Source organism: Sebastes fasciatus, chromosome 14 (genome assembly GCF_043250625.1).
Source record: "Sebastes fasciatus isolate fSebFas1 chromosome 14, fSebFas1.pri, whole genome shotgun sequence".
Classification (NCBI taxonomy): domain Eukaryota; kingdom Metazoa; phylum Chordata; class Actinopteri; order Perciformes; family Sebastidae; genus Sebastes; species Sebastes fasciatus.
The window spans coordinates 28,019,530-28,045,182 of NC_133808.1; the positions used below are offsets into that span (position 1 = coordinate 28,019,530).

The 25,653-nt window shown below is 41.5% G+C and overlaps 1 protein-coding gene across 1 annotated transcript; it reads right to left on the bottom strand.

Moving 5' to 3' along the window:
* Positions 1-151: 151 nt before the first annotated feature.
* Positions 152-25,124, bottom strand: ccdc80 (coiled-coil domain containing 80). The gene is made up of 11 exons (XM_074657695.1): positions 23,705-25,124; positions 22,433-22,565; positions 22,092-22,289; positions 20,471-20,940; positions 18,817-19,155; positions 16,863-17,019; positions 11,554-11,690; positions 9,684-9,835; positions 7,641-7,744; positions 3,513-3,596; positions 152-1,058 (listed from the first exon to the last, which is right to left on the bottom strand). Exons 1-11 carry the CDS (start codon positions 24,239-24,241, stop codon positions 736-738), a joined length of 2,634 nt encoding a protein of 877 aa, XP_074513796.1. The 5' UTR covers positions 24,242-25,124; the 3' UTR covers positions 152-735.
* Positions 25,125-25,653: the final 529 nt, after the last annotated feature.

Genomic DNA, 25,653 nt, shown 5'->3' on the forward strand with positions numbered 1-25,653 from the left:
TGTAGTAAAGCACAAAAGTATTTCCCTTCATCATCTCATTAGGCCACTAGGAGGAGATGTAGCTTTAAATATTCTTGCAATGCAGAAGTTCAGACTGAAACTTTGAGTACTTATATACTGAGCACACAGCAAGCAATTCACAGATCATCACTGGTAGTAAACAAATGTTTATTTTGTGACATAGCACAATAGAGTATAAATAAGAACAATGTATAGCAACTGAAACTTTACAAAAAAAAGAAATAACGTGACAGCTTCTTTTCATAAAATAATCGATAACCGCACCTCAAATGCAACAGATGTCCAATAAATACATATATGTTTTATTTTAGCCTGTTATCTACAAAATAAAACGTCTGTGCTGATAAAATTAATATGAAAGTTTGACCTGGAAGGCAAGTGAAGGAGACAGATGATATAATAACGTGCAAAACACTCTTTGTTTGAAGTCAGAAATGATGAATCCATGAAACAAAAACTACAGATCTCTGAACCTCCACACTCATCTACACATTTATTGACTAAGCCCCCTTGCAAATTACCATTACTCGCAGCATACTATGCTATTTATATATCAAAGATCTGGATAGGTGAAAGCAACAGTTTTGAGGCTTTCACTAAGTGCTACAAAACATTCAAGGACCTCACTCCATCTGTGCCGACTGCCTGGTGGAGGGTGGGTAGGAAAGATTAAAAAAGTTACGGGTGAAAGGAAGAGGGCCACAGAGGGAGGAGCTAGTAACCGTAGCCCTGGTGATATCTGTCTTGGTAACCGTGTTCGTATCCGTGCTGATGGTAGCCGTAGCCGCCATACTCGTCCTCAGGGCAGCGCATGCCCAGTGACTGCTGGATGGCCATCTCCTGTCTGCGTAGCTGCATAGAGTCTATCAGGTCGTAGATGTTAGCCATGGAGTACATGGGCGACGGGTACCAGGACTTGACGTTGCCGTCCTTCCCTACCAGCAGCATGGAGAAGTACTCTGGGCTGATCTGGAAGTAGTTCCTCATGTCTTTCACCAGGGCGGCTGACATCCCTTCGCGATCCACAGTAGCACTCCCTGGATGGGGCAGAGATTCAGCTCAGGAATGACGTATTGAAGACAGATATCTTACAGAGTGCAGCCAGCCGATTAGACTGTTATCAGGCTATTAAATGGGCATTATCAGTCGCTATAAGTACCACAGATGTGGGTCAATAGGGGCCTACTACACCCAACAGTGAGTGTTATCATCTATTCACATGGTAGATCACCGAAAGAAGGTATAAAAGAACACAACAGTGACCTCTAGTGACCTTAGTAATTATGACAGGAGCAGAAGTGAGGCGATGTAGTGTAGACAGCATGTAACTCCATATGAGGATGTGGTCGGGGACAACATATGGGACACAAAACACACACACACACCGCTTTCATCCAGGTTACCGGGGTGTGCATCCTGTGGGAAACCAACGAGTAGTTGTCTTTGTGTTCACGAGTGTTAAGTTTCACTTTCACTTTTGACGTTTTCACGTTGTTTTCACGTTGTAGTGTTTTTGTTGCCTAAACTTAAAGAAGTTGTAGTTTTGTTGCCTAAACTTAAAGTTGTAGTTTTGTTGTGTAAACTTAAAGAAGTTGTAATTTTGTTGCCTAAACCTAAAGAAGTTGTAGTTTCGTTGCCTAAACTTAAAGAAGTTGTAGTTTTGTAACCTAAACCTAAAGAGGTTGTAGTTTTGTTGCCTAAACTTAAAGTTGTAGTTTTGTTGCCTAAACCTAAAGAAGTTGTAGTTTCGTTGCCTAAACTTAAAGAAGTTGTAGTTTTGTTGCCTAAACCTAAAGAGGTTGTAGTTTTGTTGCCTAAACTTAAAGTTGTAGTTTCGTTGCCTAAACTGAAAGAAGTTGTAGTTTTGTTGCCTAAACTTAAAGAAGTTGTAGTTTTGTTGCCTAAACCTAAAAAAGTTGTAGTTTTGTTGCCTAAACCTAAAGAAGCCGTTAAGTTTGTTCAAAATGTAAACGTTTCAATCAGTTTTACGTGTTACGAGTTGCTTTTAAGTTTCACTGTCACTTTTACAACATAGTAGGCGTAGTAGGCCCATAATGACCCACATCTATGGTGCTTATAGCGACCGATAACGCTGATCTAATAGTCTGATAGCAGTCGAATCGTGTGCAGCCATGTTTTCCTTTGCAGACTTGTTTGACATTTACTGTATCTCCATATGCTGAACTCGAATGCCAGAAGCAGAACCCTGAACAACTTTAGTCTGCTGGCAACAGCTCAAGTTTTGGTCTTTCATAAGCCAGCCTGACTCCCATTTCTTTTTCCCCCAGTAAAGTTTGTTTGTTGGAGTTCTCTTGGAGCAACATCTAGCAGGTCATATGAAATGAAAGAAATAATTCATATCTTGATTCCCCTGCCACAGCAGCAGCACACATGGTTCTGCAGCTGTGAGGTTGTATGCAGAGTGTCCTTGATATAAAACAATCTGTGAGGTTCCTCTTGGGACATGGTGGAATAGTAAGTGGACCTTTAATCTTAGAGTCTCTTTAACATATTATGGATTACCAGGATGAGAAGTGGGATACTGGAACACTGGCCTGTGCAGGTGGATTTGTGGATTGACTGGGTTTGCATGAGGAGGGTAGATCTAGGGCAAGATTTTTCACTTGTAGCATGAGTAAAGAATGTATTATGTGCATAAATAGAGGTACTATAGTATGTGTGTGTTCAGCCCAGTCGCACCAAAAAGCCATGCGAATGACACGATAATGTGCTATGCTAACTTGACTATGACTTACCCCAAACTGCATGTGATTATCATAAAGTGCGCATTTCTGTAAAGGGGAGACTCGTGGGTACACATAGAACCCATTTTCATTCACATATCTTGAGGTCAGAGGTCAAGGGACCCCTTTAAAAATGCCAAAATTTAGCATAAGTTTGGAGCATTATTTATCCTCCTTCGCGACAAGCTAGTATGACATGGTTGATACCAATGGATTCTTTAGGTTTTCTAGTTTCATATGATGCCAGTATCTTCACTAGCTTTAAAACTGAGCCCGCTACAACCTAAAAAACGCAAGTTGTGTTAATGCGTTAAAGACATTAGTGGCGTTAAAACAAATTTGTTAACTTTGACAGGCCTATTCCGTTAATTTTTTACATATGTTTACGTACTTATTAATAATAATAATAATAATAATAATAATAATAATAATAATAATAATAATAAATTCAACTTATATATCACTTTTCTGGAACTCAAAGACTCTTAATGTTCATGGTTACTTATGGGCAACCATGGCGTTTTGTTGCCTAAACCTAAGTGAGTGGTTTTGTTGCCCTCTGCTGGTACAGCACTTTCATACATGCATGTAATATTCACGCCTCAGCGAGGTAAAACGAGACATTGACACGCTATCCTCTGGTGGACAGGCGGGTCTGTTAAATGCTTTGGTGTGATATCGGGTTGGTGTGTTAGTGTGTGCCTCACCCACAGTCCCACTCATTATTTTATATGAGAAAGTTCTTACCATTGATGGGATAGAGTTCCAAGACTCCGCCAATATCCGGTGGCTCTGTGCCGACCAACTTCAGAACGGCGATGTGCCTCAGACCTAAGCAACGACAACCACATTGACAACACACATCAGAGAGAGGCTAATATGTTACAGTAAAAGTCAGACTTTAAAACATGTGTCTGTAATATGCTGACAGACTGTTTTGTATCCACCAGTCCTCCTGCTTATACAAGCTGATTTCACATTATTGGAACCATTCTGAGCACTGGTTTCTAGGTAAAGGGAGGAGAACGTGGTGGTCCGGAGAGTCCTGCCAAAAAGCTGTTTCCTCTGAAGCGAGAAAGCCCACATTAAACACAGGAGAACGCAGGCTTTAGTTGCTGAGAGCCAAGTGCTGAATACCAGGATCAAAAACCTCTCAGGCCTTCAGCCCAGTCAGCAGGACAGGCCTTTGTCTGGGGCGGGAAGGGAGGGAACAGCCCTGGGTGCCAGCCCGGCCAAGAGCAACACATGAGGGAGGAAAAAAGTCCTCACAGACCCTGGTCTGGGTCTGCTGATAAGCAGGACAAGTCTCAAATGGAAAAACAGTGTACAGACACATACTGACGTCACAGATGGGTACCGCTTTCTAATAAGACATTTTATGAGAGACTGTATACACTATGACTATTTATAACTCCAGACATCATGAATTATTTTAGGGAAAGACGCCCTTAGATATATTAAAAAAGAAACTTAACACCCCTGAAAATCTTTTATTTTGCTGACCTCCTGTGGTTTTACATCTCACCTTGCTGCAGGGATGTACAGGTATACTATAGGGACCTGTGACATCACTGATGGGTAAGGTTACAGGCGTAACAACCTCTGAACACACGCAATCACACGCAATCACACTCATCAGTGATGCTGGGTGAGTTCAGAGCTGTTAAGTTACTCTTTAAAGGAGTAGTGTAACATTTTGGGGATCTATTAGCAGAAATGGAATATAATATTAATAACTATGTTTTCATTAGTGTATAATCACCTGAAACTAAGAATAATTGTGTTTTCGTTACCTTAGAATGAGCCCTTTATATCTACATCGGGAGTGGGACTCTTCATGGAGCCTGCCATGTTTCTACAGTAGCCCAGAACGGACAAACCAAACTCTGGCTCCAGAGAGAGCCTTTTGAGTTTTTTACGTTACCTTAAGGCCACCGTAGTTCTCCGACACGCTTGTGAAACTGCCTTAACGTGAGCCGCGGAGTGCAAAACCGTGGTACCGCCAGGCACCGTCTGACTTCTGTTGCTCCTTAAGTAGTGTTATTATGGTAAGGATGGACTGAGTGAGGAGAACGGCATTACCACGGTTTTGCACTCGGCAACTCCCGTTACCTCAGTCTTGGAGAGGGAGAAGTTAGCGGAGGGGTACTCAGTTGGTTGCAATCTGCAACCACACCACTAGATGCCACCAAATCCTACACACTGTACATTTAAAGGCAATTATTGATGTACATTAAATGCACGTTTTTTAAGCGAGGGAAACTCGCTAAAAATAGGCGATAGTCTCCTGTTCCATTGCCAGTACATAAGTATGCCTTTCTGTTTTCTCGTTGCCGACTAATTTGGAACGATGATTGAGCGCTGCTCGGGTGGAGACAGACGGATTTTGTGGCTGAGATGACAAAGAGTTGGTCACAGTAGTCACGGTAGTCAGTAGCCGATAAATACCTGTGGCTACTGCAAAGTCATTTGTCCATGAATGACGATCGTAACCTTTCCCACTGAAGACAAAAGCCAGATGTCAGTGGGTGTTTGTGGGGTTTTTTATCCAGTGAGAAAGGGACTTTATAAAGACTCAAGAAAGACGTTTTAAAATCTAGTTAAATGTGTGCTCATTTCTTCCTGAACCGTCATCATAAGAAATGGCAAATAGTGCAAGAGTTAGAGTCAAAATGTGACAAATAAATTGGACCATCTTAAGCATTATGAGAGAATGTCAAGTAGAGAAGTAAAAGCCAGGGAGAAATCATCGTCAGAAATCTTGAATTCCTATAAACAAGACGGGAACATGAGGTTCAAGCAGGGGGGAGAAACTCCAGCTGACAGCATTTATTTGGTTTTACCGAGAAGTGGAGTTCACTGTGGGCTATTTCAAGTTTACATTCATCTTACATAAATCTGTCACACGCGTCAGGTTGTTGAGATTTGTAAAGTTTAGATAAATGTCTCTTTTTGAGATATACGGTTATAACATTTAAGTAACTGTGGAAAAGTTGACTAACTGGCAGACTGAAAAGGCCGTCGTCATGGAGGGAAAAGAGCTTGTTAGCGCCCAGAAAGAACAGAACAGCCCTTCGCCAGCTCTGGCATCTGGCCTCCCTCTGCACATCTCTCTGTGCTCAAACACACACAGGTGCTGATCATATCTGGAGGGTTGCGGTTAACAAACACATTCCATGTAATCAACTTCTTCATATGACTAACATATTCATAAGTGGTCTAACTAGTACTTTGGCAGGCATTGACGGGACATCATTCTGGGTAGAGTTAAGGTGAATATGTGTGTTGAATTAACACAAAGATGATCCAATCTGGTCACTTCATTAAGGATTTTACATTTTCTCTGCCAGGTAGGTCGTTCCCAGGAAGTGAAGTTTTCTTTTTTTTTGTTTGTTTGTTTGTTTCTGGCAGCAACAGGAAATAGTTTGGAGCACAGAAAAAGTACTCAGTATGAGCGTAGCCACTCTTGCTGAGCACACACAGAAAGGACAGAAAACAGAGGCACAAAATGCAGTACTGCTGTGGACGGGGGCAGCAGCAAAAGGTATTTTAACCACCTATAAGAAAGGCCCGCCTAAAGTGAATATCAGTTTAGTGTAGTATATTTAGAATATTTTTGCTGGTTTAAAAAGCCAGGTTTGAAGCCATTATCTATGCTCTCACCAAAGCAACCAGACTCCATTGAAAAAAAACTGTAATTTTACCTCGCAGAACACGGGAGATGCTGGTCACCAAAGTCACACAATTGCACAAGCTAACTAACCGATCGAGGTAGTAATAGACCAGCAACTCAGTGTTCTGCGAGGTAAAATTACAGTTTTTTTCAATGGAGTCTGGTTGCTTTGGCAAGAGCATCAATAGAAACAACGGCTTCAGTTCCCCGTCGGAAAGGGGTGTCTCACGGAAAAGTAAAGTGGTGAAAGTATTCTAAATATAGCGTACACTTAAACTGTTATTGATTTTTTTAGGTGGGCCTTTTTTTTAGGTGTCTAAAATACATTTTGCTGCCGGCCCGTTCATTAACTTCTGTCTGTTTCTCAAAACTGGGGACGCGCCGACCGTCATCTACTGTAGGTAATACACTGACTATGGATAAGTACCTCATACGACCCAACTTCAAAACTAGGGAGGACGGAACCTGCCAAAATCAAAAATAAATAAATAAATGACTCGATAAATGTCTAAATATTAGTCATTAAATGTAGTAAAAATAATATAAAAAATAAATGTAGCCATTAATTAACAGATACAATGTCACATAAATTTACATTTCTTTATTTATTTATCTTTGTATTCATTTCTTATTTGTTTACTCCTCTGTTTAATTTTCCGTTTTATTTATTTGTGTTTTTTTCTTAATTTTTAGATTTATTTAATTATTTTTGCATTTATTTGTATTAACTCATTTATTTTTGCATTTTGTATTTTTGTATTTTTTTATTTATTTTATATTTATTTTTAAATGTATGTGTTTATTTATGTATTTACGCATTCTTTTCTTTATACAATTCTTTTCCCATTTCTTTTTACATTTCTGCCTCATTATGTTCCCCGTCGGAAAACAGAAAACACTTAAAAGGTGCTTTAAGATGTTTTTTTAAAGGATGAGTTCAGTCAAACACAAAAACATATCCCCCAACTTACCTCTAGAGGTATCTTGACCAGTCAAAGGTTAGTTTTAGAGAGAAGTGACAGGTTGATATTAGGTGAATATTTATCCTATTTTAACGCTTTTAATCGCATGGTTCGCTTGTGCATAGTGTTTTAACATTGTATTATGATTGTTCCACTCTTTATGTGAAGCACCTTGAGATTTCGCTGTATTTTAAAGTGTGCTATATGAATTAAATCCATTATTATATCGTTATAACTCACCGAGGTTGCAGGCCTGGCTTGTCAGGGAGTAGAGCTGCTGCTGATAGGCCCACTCCTCGTCGTTGGGGGCGGAGATGATGAACAGGCGGCGTCTCCAACGGAACCTACAATCACAGAAAATTTCAGCCTGGATTTAAGTGGCACTTTGGTGCAGCAGTGAAAGCTCCGAGCTAAGACAAGGAGTTTGTGCTTGTACACCAACATATTCCCATACTATTACTGCCAGAGGGTGACAACCCCGAATTATGGTCAAAAACCTGCCAGATCTCAGCACTGTGATCTGAAGCTGAAATTCAGGTCTCCATGGTAACAAAAGAGAGCCTGTCTGGTTTAAGCATCTCAGGATAATATGTGACTGCAATGATTCAGCCTTGAGGTACTTTTCATGCTGCTTTTAATATCCGTGGAACACACACACAAACAGACTGCCGCAATCTGCCAAATGCTGCTTATAAACGCTGCAAATTGTGGTCCAACTGATTATTGAGCAAAGCAACAGCTGTTTGATGGAAGTGGAAACAGCCTGGTGGGACCACCCAATAATTCAACTGCTCAGCAAAACACTTAACTAAGACATTACCTACAATTTGAGGAGGTGATTCAGTCCAACAGTGCAACAATACTGTGCACAAAGCCAGGTCCATAATAAAGACATGGTTTTATGAGCAGAGCTGATCTGTTCCAGAGCGGAACTACAAGCCTGGCCTTATCTCCAGCACCGGCGCGTCCATATAGGTGAACTAGGCAGTTGCCTAGGGCGGCACTTTGGCAAGGGCGGGGAAATGTGGGCCAACTTTTCATTAGCAAAATCGCAGAGTAACCAAGAGCAGTAACTGCAGTTTCATCACACTGCACCTGCAGCTCTCACGAGCCAATGGCAGCCTGGCCTACTGACACCAAGTTCGATTGTCTTCTAGAAAAACCAAACAAATACAATGTGAGAATAATGAAATACTGCAGCGTGTCTAAACAACCACAGAAATGATCTTAATCGAAAAGAGGAGACTATTGAAGGAGCAAGTACTCCAAACACAGAGGGATTCGTTGTTAAGATATTGATCCCCAGAGTGTTAGCAGGGTTGACGGCGCGCCTTCAAGTCCGATTCCACCGAACCAAGAGACCGCTAGCGCCGCTAGCTCAACTAACGTTGTCGTCGTTGCTCCAAAAGAGGCAGCAGGTACTAGCGCTCGCATGTCAGATGTGAAAAGGTAAGCTTTATTTGCTCTCTAGTTGTTGTTTATGTTACTGATGAAACTGGTTGTTATGTGTTGTTTGTTGTGTTTCTGCTTTCTCTCCTGTGTCTCTTTAGATGCCGCCCTCCCCCCCGCCGTGCTGCTGCAGTGACTGGTTGTACGCGGCTGCACCCCATCACCCATCAGTGCCGGGTGGTTAAGAGACCAGGAGAGAGGAACAGCCCCGTGCCAGTTGGCCAGATTGTTGCGATCTGTGTCTGTGGTGGTTAGTAGCTTTAAGGTGGTCGTTGTATACTTCTCATTTTTGGGTTTACTTTATTGTTACTCCACCCATCCCCTGGACCCTTAATGGGGTAACGTAACACTGCTATTATTTCGTTTGAGGAGCTGAAATTGGATTATTTGGAAAATAGCTACATGATGCTGTCATGACTCTGCTGTAAAGAATTTGGAACCAGGTTATTGGAGTTATTATGCAGACCTTATGGTGTGTTATTTGTATATGGATGATATGGATCAGTGAAATGCCTTCATACTTTAATATTGTTGACACTGTGTGAACTCACTAGTCGTTATGTATATGGAATATTGGCTTTTGTGTTGTTGCGTATGGTATGGTACGTTACAAATAGAGTGGTGGCATAATTTGTGCCAGTGCTGCTTATCACCCAACATCAGTGGTTGACCTCACTAATGCTCTTGTGGCAGGATGGGAGCAAATCCCTGCAGATCTCCCTCTAAAATCTTGTGGAAATCCATCCTTGAAGAGCAGGCGGTTATAGCAGCATATTAATATAATACCCATGGATGTAATGTTTGGGTATCCACATACTTTAGAAACAACTTTACCTGGAGAGGAAGTTCTCCAACGACCTGGGCTTGTCCTCTTTCTTGCAGACAACCCCGTCTCTCTTCTGCTGCTCCATCTCTCGGATGCGGGAGGAGAAGGTGTCGACGTAGTCGAACACAGCCTTCATGGCGATGGGGACCTCATAGGCTTGCTGAGAAAAGAACATCAACGAGAAGCAGTTATACCCTCCTGAAGGTCGACTCTAACATGTGGTGAAGCCACAGGATAAATAAATCAACATGCCTGTGAAAAGAAACCTGGAAGCGACTCAGAGGATATGAAAATAGATTTCTGCTGCATTAAACAATGGTGAAACTGTTTCCAATGAAGTGATGAAGTGAAGTTTTGGAACATGATGGTAGATGCGGTGTGGCCTTTTTCCACATCACAAACATTCCTCAGAATAACTTCTGGGAAGCAGCACAAGGCAAAACATAACACGGCATCTTGTTTAATTTGCAAAATGCTGAACAACCTCAGCGTGAATATCTAACACACTCTCACACCTTCCTCCTCGGATATACGCTGAATCTGCTGCACGGCTCCTTCTCACTATTTCACACCTCTCTCCACTCGCCCTCTCTGCGTCTTTCTGTCTCATACCCACGCCCACATCCCTGTGCGCTCACAGACTTCCCTGTCTCTGCCTCTGTCAGCAGAGAGGTGAACACTGGCCTCTTTGATGAATCTGTCCCAAAACAGCCTGGTGATTTACCCTGGCATGCACGCATACACAAATGTCATGTTGTGTGAATTAAAACAGTGTTTTAGTGAAGTCAGCGTGTTGGCAGTGCGAGGACAGGTCAGTCCACCTTCAAAGAGAAAGAGAGGATGAAAGTGTTGGACAGACGGGTGGTGATCCTGTAAACAGAGAGTGGAGACCAACAGACCAACGGCAGTGCCATGAATAAAGCAGGAAAGCAGCTAATTTAAGGGAATTAAAGCTTCAGTAGGCAGAATATGTTTGGCACCATTGGGCAAAAATTCCATAATAACCTTTCAGCATATTGTAATTCAAGTGTTCTGAGAGAAAACTAGACTTCTGCACCTCCTCATGGCTCTGTTTTCAGGCTTTAAAAAATCTAGATGGATCGGGAGACTTTGGCCAATCACAGGTAATTTCAGAGAGATTGGCTGTTCATTCAGCGGAGGCAGCTGTCAATCACTCGCAAACTACGATCAAATGGTCAAACTAGGCAGCGCTGATCTCAACATGACGGTCGGGTCACAAACTTTCTCATTTAACAGCTAAACAGTACACTACAAGATGTTTCTGAAAACATTTGAGGCGAGAAATAGGCATTAAAGTAACAGAATATTGATTCATATTTTGATCAGCACTGCCTAGTTTGACCGTTTGATCGGAGTTTGCGAGTGACTGACAGCTGCCCAGAGATGGCAGACTCCAGCTCGTCTCTGATTGGTTGTTTTCCTCCAGTCTGTGAAATCTTGCAGGTACCATTAGGAGCACCAGAGGACACCGGAGGACACAGAGGAACATGATTTTTTTTTACCTTTCTCATGCACTACTGTCAGGATATAGTGACCGTTTTATAAAAATAACTTTTTTAAAAATCATATTTGCTCCAATCTCGCCTACTTCAGTTTTAACCAGTACAACATGAAAAAGAGTAAGTACTTTAACCTTGAAGGGAAAGTAGGAATAAAATCATGTTCAGATTGTTAAAATATCACGGCATGTCTTTCAAAATATGTCCCAATTCAGGAGCTGAATCCTTCAAAGGATGTGGTCCCTCAGAAGAGGTGAAGGCTGTGGGAGAATACACCAGTTTTATCCTCCAAATTCAGGAAAAAAAGATGGAGGAGAAGAAGGACTTTGGGACACGGCTACGGAGAGCGAGTCCTTACCTTGACTCTCATGTCGGCGTCGGTGAGCACCATGTAGAAGTCATCGTGTGTCATGCTAAAGTCTTTCCTCAGCTCTGTGATCAGATCCTGGTTCACCAAGTCCTCCTGACGAAGACCCTTCATAGGCTTGTCATGTTCTGGAGAACAAAAGAGAGAGAGTGGTAAGATACTGTGAGAGTTTATATTTGTTAATTCACATTATTTTATTGTGAAGGTAAATTAACAAATGTTTTTTTTTATGTTTCTTGTGGATAAAAGGCTTGTGCTCCACAGTGTATTCAGTAAAACCATGAAACCTAAACATGAGAACATATAAGATATAATAACGTCTGACACCTCAGCTTTTGCTTTCATATTTTGCTCCAAAGAAGTGAAAAATGTAATTCTGACATGTTCATGTCATATCTGACAAATAAAAGCTCTTACACAACCGTGAGAAAGTCACATAACTGTCAGCCTTCTAACTGTAAAATGAAGCACAATTGTGATGATACATTTTCCCGTCACATAACCCATAATAACACAAACACAATTTGAGAGGGTGTGCAGCTCAGAGACATTAGGAGTAAAATGTGTTTTCCATTGCTGAACTCAAAATGATGTTCCTTTGAAAAACGTGTCTGACATGACAGTGAACTGGAGTCTGCAGAATGAAAACACGCAGAGTGAATCAGGGACAAACTCCACAAAGAGCAGCTTTTATTCGCCGACATCTGGCATGATGGGGATACCGAAGATATCTACTGTAGCTGGCGTTTCATACAGACCAAAGTAAAAGCCTTTAATTACCACTCCCTCCATGCATGTGTGCGCAACACACACACACAGAGATACCACAGAATGGTGTTTTTTGGTGGTTGGTTCACCCACTCGGTGCCGTGCAATGTGTATGAAATCAGGAAAACCCCAGCACATGCTGGAGACAGCAGACTCAGACTGTGCACACAGAAAAATACACAACAAATATCACATGCTGTCGACCAACCAAACATCTTAAAACACTATGAGGTCACTCTAACTGAGGGAGGGGCGACGCTGAAAGAGCCAGTTGTTTGTATACAGTACATGCTCACACGCTGACCCTCTGGCCGGTACATGGAACAAAAGTGTAACCGAGTCCGACCATGAGTGGGTGGGTGGGGGGACGGTTGACGTCAACTTGGCACTTTTTCCAGCATTCCATCAGGGTAAAGCCCCGTTGTCATGCGGAGTGACAGACTTGTAAAGTTTTACAAAGTGGCTTTGCATGTCCTGACGTTAACACGCACCAACCCAAGCCTCTAGATGGCTATAAAATGTCCTGAAATAGCCGCAAAGCTCAAATGACACAGCACATTTCATAAAAACAGCAGTGGTTTTGTTCCTTTTGAACAAGTGGCTCTAAGCTGTTTAATAAAAAGGAAAGTTTTCATAACAACACGTGAGTGTGTGTTAGTGTGTGTGTGTGTGTGTGGGTGTGATGAATCGACTGTCTTCAGCTCACACATCAGCTCCAGAAGAGGCAGACTAGCCCTCCTTGTTTAGGATGATACACAAGGAAAATATGTATTCTGTACTTTAACTCCTAATCTCACTTCCAACACTCCTATTTTGTTGTCACTATAAAAGTCTAACATTTCTAAGTAATATAAAAATAACTGTTACCGCAGGATTACATGCACATTAACGTCACACCACAGAGGTCGAGATCATAGGAATCAGAAGCCAGTCTCAGTCTATTATCACCTGCGCATGCAGAGAAGAAGACAGTGCTGTGGCTTTGGCAGAGTAAGTGAACAGTACAGTCTGATTGTTATACTTGGAGCAGAGACCGCTGGCGATAGCATCTAGTTTGACATCATGCGAAGAAGGTAAAACGAGGACAGGACGGCAGACGTGGCCTCTCCTGGCCTCCCACACACAATAACATTTCCCCTGCACCGACCTGCTGGAGCTTGAATAGCGATAGGAGCGTGTCATGTTGGGAAATGTGACTGAAAAAATGAGTACTGAGTTACTGAGTCAGTTACAAATAAAATCTATTATTATTATGACACCACATCAAAATTTAAATCTCCAAATGATCTGTAATTTTATTCCATTCATGTAGGCAACATGCCTTCCAGCATTTTTAAAAAACATTTTTGCTCCCGTAGTCTGGACATTGTAATTCTATATGAGAGCACTGTACAAGAAGGCTGCCATCCTTATGAAAACAGACATGTTATTAACCCGACTGTACCAACCTTCCACCAATGCTGTTCTTCAGCAATAAACTTAACAAATTCTGCAAAGAAAGTAACAAGTAGAGGCAGAGTAAGACGGGCCTTTGTGGAATATAGTTGGGGGGACAAAGTCAATCAAACTACCGTGAATAACAGGCCACGCAACTGCTAACGGCTGTGAAAGAGGTAATTTGGCATGCGGATGAGAGGGCGCTTCAACATTTCCAACAAACTCTCTTGCACACTTAATGCTTTTTGTTAGTGGTGGCATGCATGCATAAGGTTGCCTACCCCTGGTGTAGAGTATGAGTACTGTTGTTGGAGACAATAGAAATCTACATGTCTTTACCAAATGTAGGAGCTCCTAAATGCTATCTGGATATTAATTTAAGTCCATAAAAAAGATGTAAAATGTGCATCTTATTTCTCATATACCTGTAGGTATGAAAGGTTAAAAAACTATCAATAAACATTAGAAAATCTATTGAAGACCAGTTGTTGTGAAAAGCAGGTCTAGAGGCGGAGCTGTCTGAGGAGGAACAGGAAGTGGGAGGAGTTAATATATATGGGATTGAGTTCAGGTAGGAGCCCTTTGGATCACCTGCAGCAGAACCCTGTTGGCCCTCTACTGGAAACAATTGTTTGTCTGCATGAAAATGTGAGTTTCCTTTCTCTCTTACTACATTAATGTTTACTCTACCCTGACGCTTGAGTTATTTATGTTAAGACAGAATGTTAATTCTTGTCGGTTATGGGGTAGTCAGATGTTTGCTCCCTATGTTACAGTACATGGTACACATAGGCTATATTCTGTTTAGATTAAATTAACATTGATTTTGCTTAAATTTTTCAGCTTGACCTGCCCTACCACCTGTTCCATGTCTACAATAAATCACAATATGCCCATTGCACAACAGCCATTGTGTCATTGTAGGGTAAACACAGCCTGGTGTCATTAATAACACTAATTAATTATGGCCCTGTTCCATTTAAGTGGGTCAATGTCCTGGTATTGTGCATGCCGGCTCACTGGAATGGCTGTGACACTAAATGCAATTGATTTTATCAATGTGTTCACCCTGCTATGACAGGACAAAATGGCTGCTGTGAAAATATTGAAGTGGACTCTTCAACTGTGCCGGACCACATATCCATAGTGTTGATCACAGTACCTGGGAATCTGCATACCCCTCATATACAGTCTTGATTGGTGAATATTCTACACCAGTTGTGTGATGCCCCTTCTCTAATATCCATTCATATAACACTGATCAATCTGATCAAAGAGTCAGTTACACTATCTTTTCATTTTGAGAGTTTCAGTTCAGAATGTGTAAGATCTTTACAGACTGAGAAGAGAAGAGGAGAGCTAGGATTACAATGTGGAAAACATCCACTGAGACTTTGGATTCTCAAACAGTTATTCTGTTTAGGTGTATGACTCAGAGACTGCAGAGCCCAGCATAAGATGCATTTTGCCCAACCAGATGGAAGAGTTGGATGAGTTACAGTTTTTTACAATCACTAACATTCTTTTGTCCAATCGTAGTCACATTTTCAAAACTCTAAACGCAATTAGCACAACATCCGTCTGTTGTGGACCACACCGTTAACACAATCCATGTTGTCAATTAACAGGTTTACATTTTCTTTACATACAAGCTCACCCAGGTCCAAAATTATGGATCTTTCATGTCTTATTTACAAATGCTTGCACACAGCATGCCATAAGTGAAAACCTAATGTTCAAAACCTTGAATGTAGTTTAGATCATTTACTTCACAAGTACTGCAGCTCAACAGCTATATAGAAACAGCTGATAAGCATTTTTGAATGCACAACTCATTGAAACATCATTGAGAAATATAACTTCTGTAAAATATACTGCCAGGGGTGGATGAGGCATGCCACGTGTTTCTATCCAAGGTGCATAGCTTTTTGTTGATCACTGGCAGCAATTTCATGTTACTACTGTAAAGCTTTTACTGCAGCAATTCTGTCACTTACTATGTTTTTCTGCGATATATTCTATAAAGTAAAGTTGACTAATTCACTTGTAGATAGTATGTCGCCAGAAATGCACACATCTGACACATGTAGAGTTGCTTATAGTAAAAGGAAACTGAATAATAAAATCACTGGATTTCATATTGTCGATTGTATGCAAGTAGAACTGAAACAGGAAAAGTTACGCAGTTTGTAATGCCATCAGCTGTTTTATTTTGAAAATCGTTGTGCTATGATTGAATACATGTTCCTCTTGGATAGAAAACATGTGCTACTGTTTTGAAAGAATGATATTGAGTCGGGTTTGTCGGGTCTTAATAGTTAGTGTATGTGGAGAAAGTAGAGTTGGTATTTAATGAACAAAATGTGGTTTTGAGCAGGTAATTAAAGAGGATCTATTATGCTCATTTTCAGGCGCATACTTGTATTTGGGGTTTCTACTAGACCATGTTTAAATGCTTTAATGTTAAAAAAAACACTTTACTTTTCTCATACCGGCTGTTCTGCAGCACCTCTTTTCACCCTCTGTCTGAAACGCTCCGTTCGAGCTCCTGCCTACGAAAAGCCCAGTCTGCTCTGATTGGTTAGCTGGCTCTCTGTTGTGATTGGTCAACTGAACCAAACTCTTTGGACTCCGCTCCAGCTCTGCTCTAAATAGCTTTGTTTGAGGGTATGCCAAACTAGCCTTTATGCAAATGTGTTACTTGGTGACATCACCGCATTATGGAAGAAAGGGCGGGACTTCAATCAAGGTGTTTCAGGCAGGTCAGGTCACTCCTTTTGGTGTTGACTTTGCGCTTTGTAACTTTGCACACCTTTACATGCACAAAAAAATGTAGAACACACTAAAGGAAAGGAAAAGCACAAAAGCATAAGTCCCCTTTAACTCTTTGGCTAATTGTGTGATGTAGGTGTGTTTAAGAGTGAAAAGTATAGATCATAAGTATCTGTAAATGCTTGTTAGCAATTGTAAAAGTAACACTGGTGTCTGAGAGAGCTGCCAATCATGTATTTCACGCCTAGTCGGTGCCTTTTGAACCTTCCCGTATACCCCGCTGAGAGAAGTGAAACTGTGTGCTAGCACTGCATGATACTCACCCAGCTGGTAGTGGTCGATTTTCATGGTGGAGTTGGTCAGAGAGCCAAAGATGGTGATGATGGAGACTTTCCTGATGGCCATTTCACACACAGACTCCAGGTACTCGTCCCGCTGCTGAACATACATGTTGTCCTCCTCACCGGGCGACGTAATCAGCTGGAGGAAGGGAGGGAGGTCAGACTGTCATGTATATGCAATGAAAAGAAAACGCCTGCACACACACACACACACATACATATACACACAGCTGTGCTGAAGAGGCGATGTTTACATTAACCTGCAGGAGGAGGATGGGACATATTTTCCCAGCCTGCCCGCAGCACTGCTGTGATAAGAATCTATACGAGCTGCAAAACAGAGACGCACAGTCTGTTAGCACACAGCTGTGCAGCCTGTCAGAAAGCTGCTCCACATACTTTATGCCTCTTCACATTACAAACCACTTCAGTGTGATTAGAAAGCTGTGACATTATAGAAAATGAAAGGGGGAAACGTGAATGATTTGCGGCCCCAAAGCATAGAAGTGTTTACCGGTTTGTTGACTGGGTAAAAATTAATCAACAATAGATTTCTTATCCAGATGTTTGGCTTTCAAAACGTTCATAGCTTTCCAGTTCTCTGTTGTGGAAAACAAACTCCCTCCTATTCACCTCCTCCTGCTCCACGACTCATTTTGGCTGAGAATTAGTCAAAAGTGGAAATCAAGACAAATAGTTTTGTCTAGAATTTATGATTGTGATATTCAATGGATTCACCAGACATTCCTGCTGGATCACTGCTCAACGTAGCTAGTTTACTGGTCTGGATTACTCTCTCTTATTGTGAAAATATAATTGTATGTTCACTAGGGCTGCACGATTTTAAGAAAATATCTAATTCTGATTATTTTGACAGACAAAGATTGAATGACACATTTTACATCATTATTCTCATTTTCATTGAAAAACATTAAAATGATTATGGTGTGATTTTTGCAAACTTGCAAACATACAGTATGTTTTCTGTACAATATGATGTGTACTCCAGAACATCTCTGCAGCACAACAATATTTAATTTAAAATGGTATTTTGACCCACATTTCACCTTTTAACAAATATTGCGCCTCCTGAGATGTGAAAATTGCAGTAGGACATATTGTGATTTCAATAAAATTGATCAATTGTGCAGCCCTACTGTTAACCACATGTGATTTGGAGGCATAGAACAAAACTTCTGTAACTTCTATTAAAGTTCCAATCACTACTGATGTAGGAAACTCAATGAAAATGTGCTTTAAAGGAATAGTTCAACAATAGTTTTAGGAGAAATATGTTTATTTGCTTTCTTGATGAGTTAGATGAGAAGATTGATACCACTCTTAGATAGGAGAGTAGCATCGATCTTCTCATCTAACTCTCATCAAGAGAGTTTATAAGCGTATTTCCCAAAATATCAGACTATTCCTTTAAAACTGGTATGTGTATGTCGCAGTGGTTCAACAACCCCACGGTTCGGTTTATATTTTGGGTCATGGTTTTGGTTTGTTTTGCACATTTGGGAGAAGAAAAACAACCATTTCCAGTGTGTTTGAACAAAACATATATAAATAGATTGATTGATTGATTGATAGTAATGAGTGATATTTCTATATTATATGAAGCCATAACTTTGATTTTATACATGAAATAAAGCAGGCTACTTAATGGTCAAGTAGGTCTATGTTCAGATAATTGCTTCTCATCAAATTATTAGCAGGCCTGTATTTAATAGCGGTGCAACGGTTCAACAAGCCCACGGTTCAGTTTGTACGTCATTGAAAGGTTTTGGTTTTGCATCCCTAGTATGTAATGGGAGTTGGTAGATCAGTGCAGTTTAATAATGCTATTTGAGCACTAATATTTCCCCCTGGCCGAAGCATGAAGCGAGAGCGGTACTGAGCCTCTCATGAACTGTGAGTTGCGTCATGCTCTCACCAGCAGCCGCCTCCTGTTCTCAAAGTAGTCCAGGAAGGAGGCCAGAGCTCCCTTTGGAGGGGGCGTTGGCCTCTTAGTGGGCTTCGGGTACTCCTCTCTCTCTGGGTACTTAGGCAGCTTCTTTCCATTTTTCTTCCCTCCGATCTTCCCGGCCTTTCCTCCTCTCCTCTCTGCCTTCTTGGCAGCCTTGTCGCTCTTCTTCTTCTTCTTGTCGTGCTTATCGTGCTTACCCTTCACCTTCTTGGTGGGGCTGGCGTCGGTGAAGGTTTCTCTCTCCTCCGGTTCACTGACTGTTGGCTTGCTCGGTTCGTACCGGTCCTCGTACTCATTAGTCAACACCTGCACAGAGAAATACATGTTGTTAACTAAGTAATAGTAACTGTCCAGTTTGCATATTGATTAAAATAATATGACAATGATTTTTAGCCTATACCCACAAGAATGTCAAGTTTCAAGACCTAGTGTCTCATAAATGTTTCCTGGCAAAAAAAATCTCCTTGTATACACAAAATGAGGCAACTGTAATTCATTTGGCAGCTAGCATTACCAATACAAAGCCACACCACCATCAGTTAGCAGTTACGTTTAAAAGGCCCATTCAGAGCCAGATTAACTTTATTACTAAACAAATAATACTCTAATTGACATGTGCCATATAGACAGTGGTGGAGGAAGTATTCAGATCCTAAACTTGAGTAAAAGTACTAATACCACACTGTGAAAATACTCCACTACAAGTAAAAGTCCTGCTTTAGAAACCTGATTTAAGTAAAAGTATGCAAGTATTGTCAGCATAATGTACTTTAAAGGTATTGATAGTTCAGTAAAATGTTCCCTGTCAGTGTTTAACTTTTATATCTGATGTTTCTGGATTAATATTGCTGCTGCATAAATGTGTAATTTTTTTATTATTTAATTTTAACTCCTTTATATACTGTTGGGTAGTTTAATCTACAGCAATGCATCATAATCTATACGATCATCATATGTTTGTAGCGTAGCTGTCCTGTAAGAACCACGTATCTCTAAAAAGTTCATGGTGTCAGAAAACCAGCCCTGTTTTCAGCTTTGTGACGATGCAGTTTCCAGCTGATCCAAGAGGCTTTTTTAAAGAGTTTATTTAGCTGAAGAAGGAGGATGATTGTCTCAACACATAAAGGAACACTTCGTCCTTCAGTTTATCACAAACACTCAACATCAACACATCTGGAGATATGTGGTTTTCACTAGTAACTAAAGTTAGTCAGATAAATGTTGTGGAGTAAAAAGTATATAAAAGCTATAAAATAGCATGAAATGGAAACTACTTGGAATGTGTGCTTAAGTACTGGAATAAATGTATCTAGTTACATTCCACCACTGCATATAGACATAAACGCCTGAAACACTTATTTACAAAATGTAATATATATCAAGGCTGAGTAGACGAAGAAAGGTCTGATCCCTGCGTTCATGTCATCAAGACACAATCTGAAGAAAAAGACGAGTCAACTCTGAGGAAAGTGTATTGCACTTTAACCCCTAAAGTGACGTTTGATGATCATTGTGCCTATTTTAGCTCACCTTTACAATCATATACTTTCCTAAAACTAATTAAGTTAAGATTAGAAGCCTAAAGTATGTGCAGAATGAACCCCAAACCCTTTTAGCTCACCTTCTCTCCCCCGTTCTTCCTCCTTGTGGGTTTGATCCTGGAGGGTTTGTGTGTGGCGGGTACCAGCTTGCGGCTGTGTGGATCTCTGTTGTCCTTGTCGGTGCGGTTATCTCCAGCCGGGGTGGTTTTAGCCGGGTACCGCTCCCTCTCTCTGCGGTTGTAGTAGTAAGGATCAGCAGTGGTTCTCGGGTCCGGGAGCCACGGGACCGAGGTGTGGGCTCTGGTTGGTCTCTGGGTAGTGGTGGTGGTGGTAGGTCGTTTTGTGGTGGTTCTTCTGGTGGTGGTGGTAGTGGTGGGTCTGGTGGTTGTTGCTGCTCTGGTTGTGGTGGTGGGCCGGGTTGTAGTTGTTGTTGTGGTGGCTACAGTTGTTGTAGTTGGTCGTGTAGTTGTTGTTGTGGTTGCAGCTGTGGTTGTTGTTGTTGTGGGCTTTCTCTGGATCTTCTTCCCTGGTTTTCTTCCTACTGGTGCTTCTATTTATCCACACAAACAGAAAAGCAGACAATAGATTAAAAGTTTTCTTCCAATACTTTCCTATTTTGTGAGAAGTACGTTGAGACAGTAGTCCAATAAACTCAAAATGCATTCTAGTGTAAAAAATTCCAGTCACTGAATATCTTATTTTAAAATGACCCTTTTCAAGTATTGCCAGAATACATGCTTAATCAGTGTTAGATGACTACTGCTAAAATATCTGTTCAGTCTTTGTAAGAACTGGGATCATGGTTTAATATTACATAAAAAAACAAAACACATTTTCTCACTCCTCCTCTCTAGTGATATCTAGCAATGCATGCAAGTTTATTTTGGGATTGTGCAAAATACTTTCGACAGCAACCTTTCTTTCCAGGAACAACGTCCCCTTAACGCTGACTAATCCACAAAACACACTGTCATAGTTTTCATGGAAACCATTTCTCTTCTATGAAATCGCTCCAATGAAAACAGCTGTTCTGAGGATAATGTTGAGTAATGAGGAAACACTGGAAAGAGATTTTTTTTAAATGTGAATTTTTCATTGCACTGAGAACAAGGGCTGCAACTGCCGATGATTTTCATTGTCGATTAATCTGCCGATTATTTTCCTCGATTAATCGATTAGTTGTTTGGTCTATAAAATGTCAGAAAATGGTTAAAAATGTCTATCAGTGTTTCCCAAAGCCCAAGATGACGTCCTCAAGTTTCTTGTTTTGTCCACAACTCAAAGATATTCAGTTTTCTGTCATAGAGGAGTAAAGAAACCAGAAAATATTCACATTTAAGAAGCTGGAATCAGAGAATTTAGACTTTTTATGTCTTAGAAAATTACTCAAACCGATTAATCGATCATCAAAATAGTTGGTCCTTATTAAATAGTTGAAACTTTATCGATTAATCATTGCAGCTCTAGTGAGAACCACAAATAAAAGTAGATTCATCGCCATTGGAGTGGAGGCGAAGTCTCAGATATAGTTCTCAAAATTTGGTCTGAAACCAAACTCTGCATGAATAGATGCCAATAGAGATAGAAAATATGTTTCTTTTTTTGTCATTTATGTGAACTGACCCTTTAGGTAGAAATTCAAAAAGTGTGACTTATGACCTCCCCTCCTGTGATAATTATGAAAAAGTCTAAAATTCTCACCTGTGAGTGTGCCCTCCTCCACTTGGCCCTCCACACCTGCTGCTTTACACTTCTGGACGAAGCCCTTCTGTCTGCTCCTCTCCACCTTCCTCATGGGCGACTGGTCGATCACCTCGTACATGGCCTCAAGCCTCACAGGGTACGGGTATCTCTCCTCCACCTGCAGGGTCTTCTTCAGCAGCACCATCCCAAACTTACCTGCAGGTCACCACAGAACTCATCAGATACAAACAGTTTCAGGTGTTCTGTCATGTTTTAAGCCAGATGTGGAGCTGGGTGTGTGGACAACAAATACAGTCAGAGTGTCATCACCTCCTTCAGGACCTGGACCCATCCCTTACCTTTCTCCAGTTTGAGGAAGCTCATGAGTCTGGGGATGAGCGCGGTGTCCAGCGGCTCCTCCATCACCTTCCCCTCCGTGCTGATCCTCCTCACCTTGCCTCCCATCTCTCCCTCCTGATGGAACATGACAACCTGGCAAGGCAAGACAAGTTTATGTATATATAGCACATTTCATACACAAAGGCAATTCAAAGTGCTTTACATATATAAAAGCAAGATAAAAAGGCACAAAGTGCATAAGATAAAAACGAATAAAAGAATATAAAAGTATAAGTTAAAGGACGGTTTGTAACTTTTTACACGTATAAATTTACCGGGTCGGTTTCTCATGCGCGCTCGCGTGTGGCCGGAGTCTCTGCTGTACTCTGCTCCTCTGCCTGCCTTCACTCACACACCGCGCTCGTTCTCTCTCTCTCCAACTCTCACGTGCATGCGCGCACACTCCACACTGCAGAAGAGTTAGTTTAGCTCTGAGAATATCTAGTGAATGTTCAGTGGACGTTTGTGCAGAAATAACTGCTGCAGCTCCTCCAAACCAACAGAGGTTTCCCGTGTCTTGTGAAGTGACGGGGCTCCGCAGCGAGAAACGTTATCGTCTTCGACCAAAACTCCGGTGTCTCCCTCCGACCGCAGTCGGGAGGCTGAAGCAGGAAAAGCCAACACTGGGATCAGCAGTGATTCATGGAGAGACCTTCGTCTGGTCAGCTAACATTACTGCCAAGAAGGTGAAATATAGAGTGATATTGTGCTTTTAGCTGACGTGTGTCGCCTCACTGTGTTGAGCGATGCTCGTTCATGTCTATGTAAAGCGAGCACAAGCGCGAGCAACAGGACGCTGACTTTCGTTGACTTAACGGCCACAGGTGTCGCTGTTAACAAGCACTTCTGAAAGTTACAAACAGTACCTTTAAAAGAAAAAGAAAAAATTAAAATGATAATAAAAACAATCAAAAGACAGTAAAGTGCAGCATTTAATCAATTAAGAAAAGCGTCTGAGAACAGTTTGGTCTTGAGTCTAGAACATGTATTTTTGTTATTTGTGTTGTGTAAAGTCACATCCACGAAAAATACAGGGCGAATTGCAAATACATATAACTTGTGACTTTACACAACACAAATACAAAAATGCATGTTTGTGGATAGTGAAATATTTGCAGATCATGGTACACATTTGTGGAATGTTTTCTGTGGGTTACAACTAATAAAGTCCAATAAAAACTTCCATAATCTGGAAGTTTTGTTCCACAGTTGAGCGGTGTATAGTAGCTAACCTGGTGGACATGTCTCTCTGCCAGCTCGCAGTACACATCTGTCTTCAGCAGAGACATCATCAGCCGGTAGTAGCCGTCTGACTCATGCGGTGCAGAAATCACCAGGACGCGGTTCTTCCCAGCGAAACTGGCCAGCAGGTTGGGTGATCCGGCGCTGTTGGGCATCCTGGTGACTCTGGCTCTGGATCCTGGAGTGCCCTCATCCTGCAGCATGCTCTGTGGACGGTGCAAACCAACCTGCCCGGCCACTCCTCTCCTATGCACCAGACCTCCAGCTCTCCTGCCATGCAGAGTCCTTGTCCTGGTGAAAACTGGAGCAGCTTCGTCAGCCTGCACACCGTCCTCCTTGTTACCTCGCACCGAGATGGCCGAGCCATACCCAGGTCGCATTCGTCCCACACCTATGCGCTCCTTGTCCCTGTCCGTTGCGCGCAACTGGACACGTCTTGTGCGTAATTGCGCAGTCTGTCTGTCGGTTTCACCTGTCCACGTTAGCAGATATATCACAGCTAAAGTGAGAACAATATGCCTCCGCATTCTGGCGAGATGTCAGAGAAAGTAACACTCACTGAGGAGGAAGAGATGAGGATCCAGATGTGGAGCAGAGATCCTGCTGCTGTGCGCGTCTTTTTTAGGGCATTTAATCAATTAATTCCAGATGAAGACATACAGGCGTGCAGGGATTTAGCACAGTGTTGTGTTTCAGAGCATGTCTTCTGCTGAGGAAATCACTGTCCTCTCTGTATCTGACGCACAAAGCGAATAAGAGATAGTTTGTTGTGCGTAAATGGTTATATCCAGGACTTCATCTCAGCAACACTTCCGTTTACAAATATATAATCCCGGCAGGAGATGAGGAGCTCATCTGTTATACAAACAAACATCCAAAACTTTTGTATTAACTCCTCAGCCCTCGAGGGCAGAAATGAATGAAAGTCTTTCCGTGAAAAGTTTTGGTCACATCTCCAAAATACACCCTAATAAGTTAATTTATCCAGTTAATCCTCAGGCATTGTTTATGTCCAACAATGAGACGATCATCTGGTGCTCAGGAAGGAGGAACCTCCGACAAAATGCAAAGAAATGTGCACGCTGCTGCTGCTGACTGTGCACAGGAACAAACTGCACTGTGCTCCTCCAAAAGGTTCTCCCTGGCAAGACTGAGCTTTTGGAGGCTTTCCCAGAAAATGTCCACACAAACCTCCAGACCAGCCTCCAGACTGTTGCAGGACCTGCCCCTGGACGAGTTCACTCTGCAACACCCATTTCATTAGAAAAATACCTCTGCGCAAAGTTTGTGTCTGGGATGGTTTTAGGTTTCACTTGAAGCACAACTTTAGCTGACTAAAAAGCACATTTCAACATATGTGAGAACAGTAAAACATTTTGTTCCCCTGCTGGCCAGATCACCACCAGGAGGAGAAAATGACCAGAATCAAACTTTCAGTGTCAAGTTCCTTCTTTGAAGCCAACAGAGAAACGCCCCTAAATCCCATCCCTGTCTGTCCACTCTGGTTTTCCTCCAAGAGATTTCCCCATCTCCTCATTCTGGCGCACAGAAACAGATGATTTAGAGGGAAATACAGTGCTGGTGTATATTTAAACTCAGAGGCTGACCATCCATTTACTCTTTTTTTCTAGTAGCAGCGTACACTGTTAAAAATTTTCCAGTAAAATAACAGTAAAGAACTGGCAGCAGGGTTGCCTTTATGTTACTGTAAAATTAACATTATTATACTGTCGCTGAAATTTACAGCTTTGTACTGTTAATGAAAAATACAGTTTGAACTTTATTAATTTCACAGTATTTTACAGCTTAACTTACTGTTTAAAGATACATTATATATATCTGTTTTCCACCTTTCTTTTACATTATCTTACTGGTTTGTTTTAATGCACTATTTATTTTTTACATACATTTTAATAAACATTATTTTTTGCCTAGATGA

Excerpts from the sequence above, each read along its gene's own strand:
- ccdc80 (XM_074657695.1), bottom strand. The coding sequence starts at position 24,241 with ATGCGGAGGCATATTGTTCTCACTTTAGCTGTGATATATCTGCTAACG. Across the intron at positions 22,290-22,432 it reads CTTCCTCAAACTGGAGAAAG|GTAAGTTTGGGATGGTGCTG; the intron begins GTAAGGGATGGG and ends GGTGACCTGCAG. Across the intron at positions 19,156-20,470 it reads GGAAGAACGGGGGAGAGAAG|GTGTTGACTAATGAGTACGA; the intron begins GTGAGCTAAAAG and ends TTCTCTGTGCAG.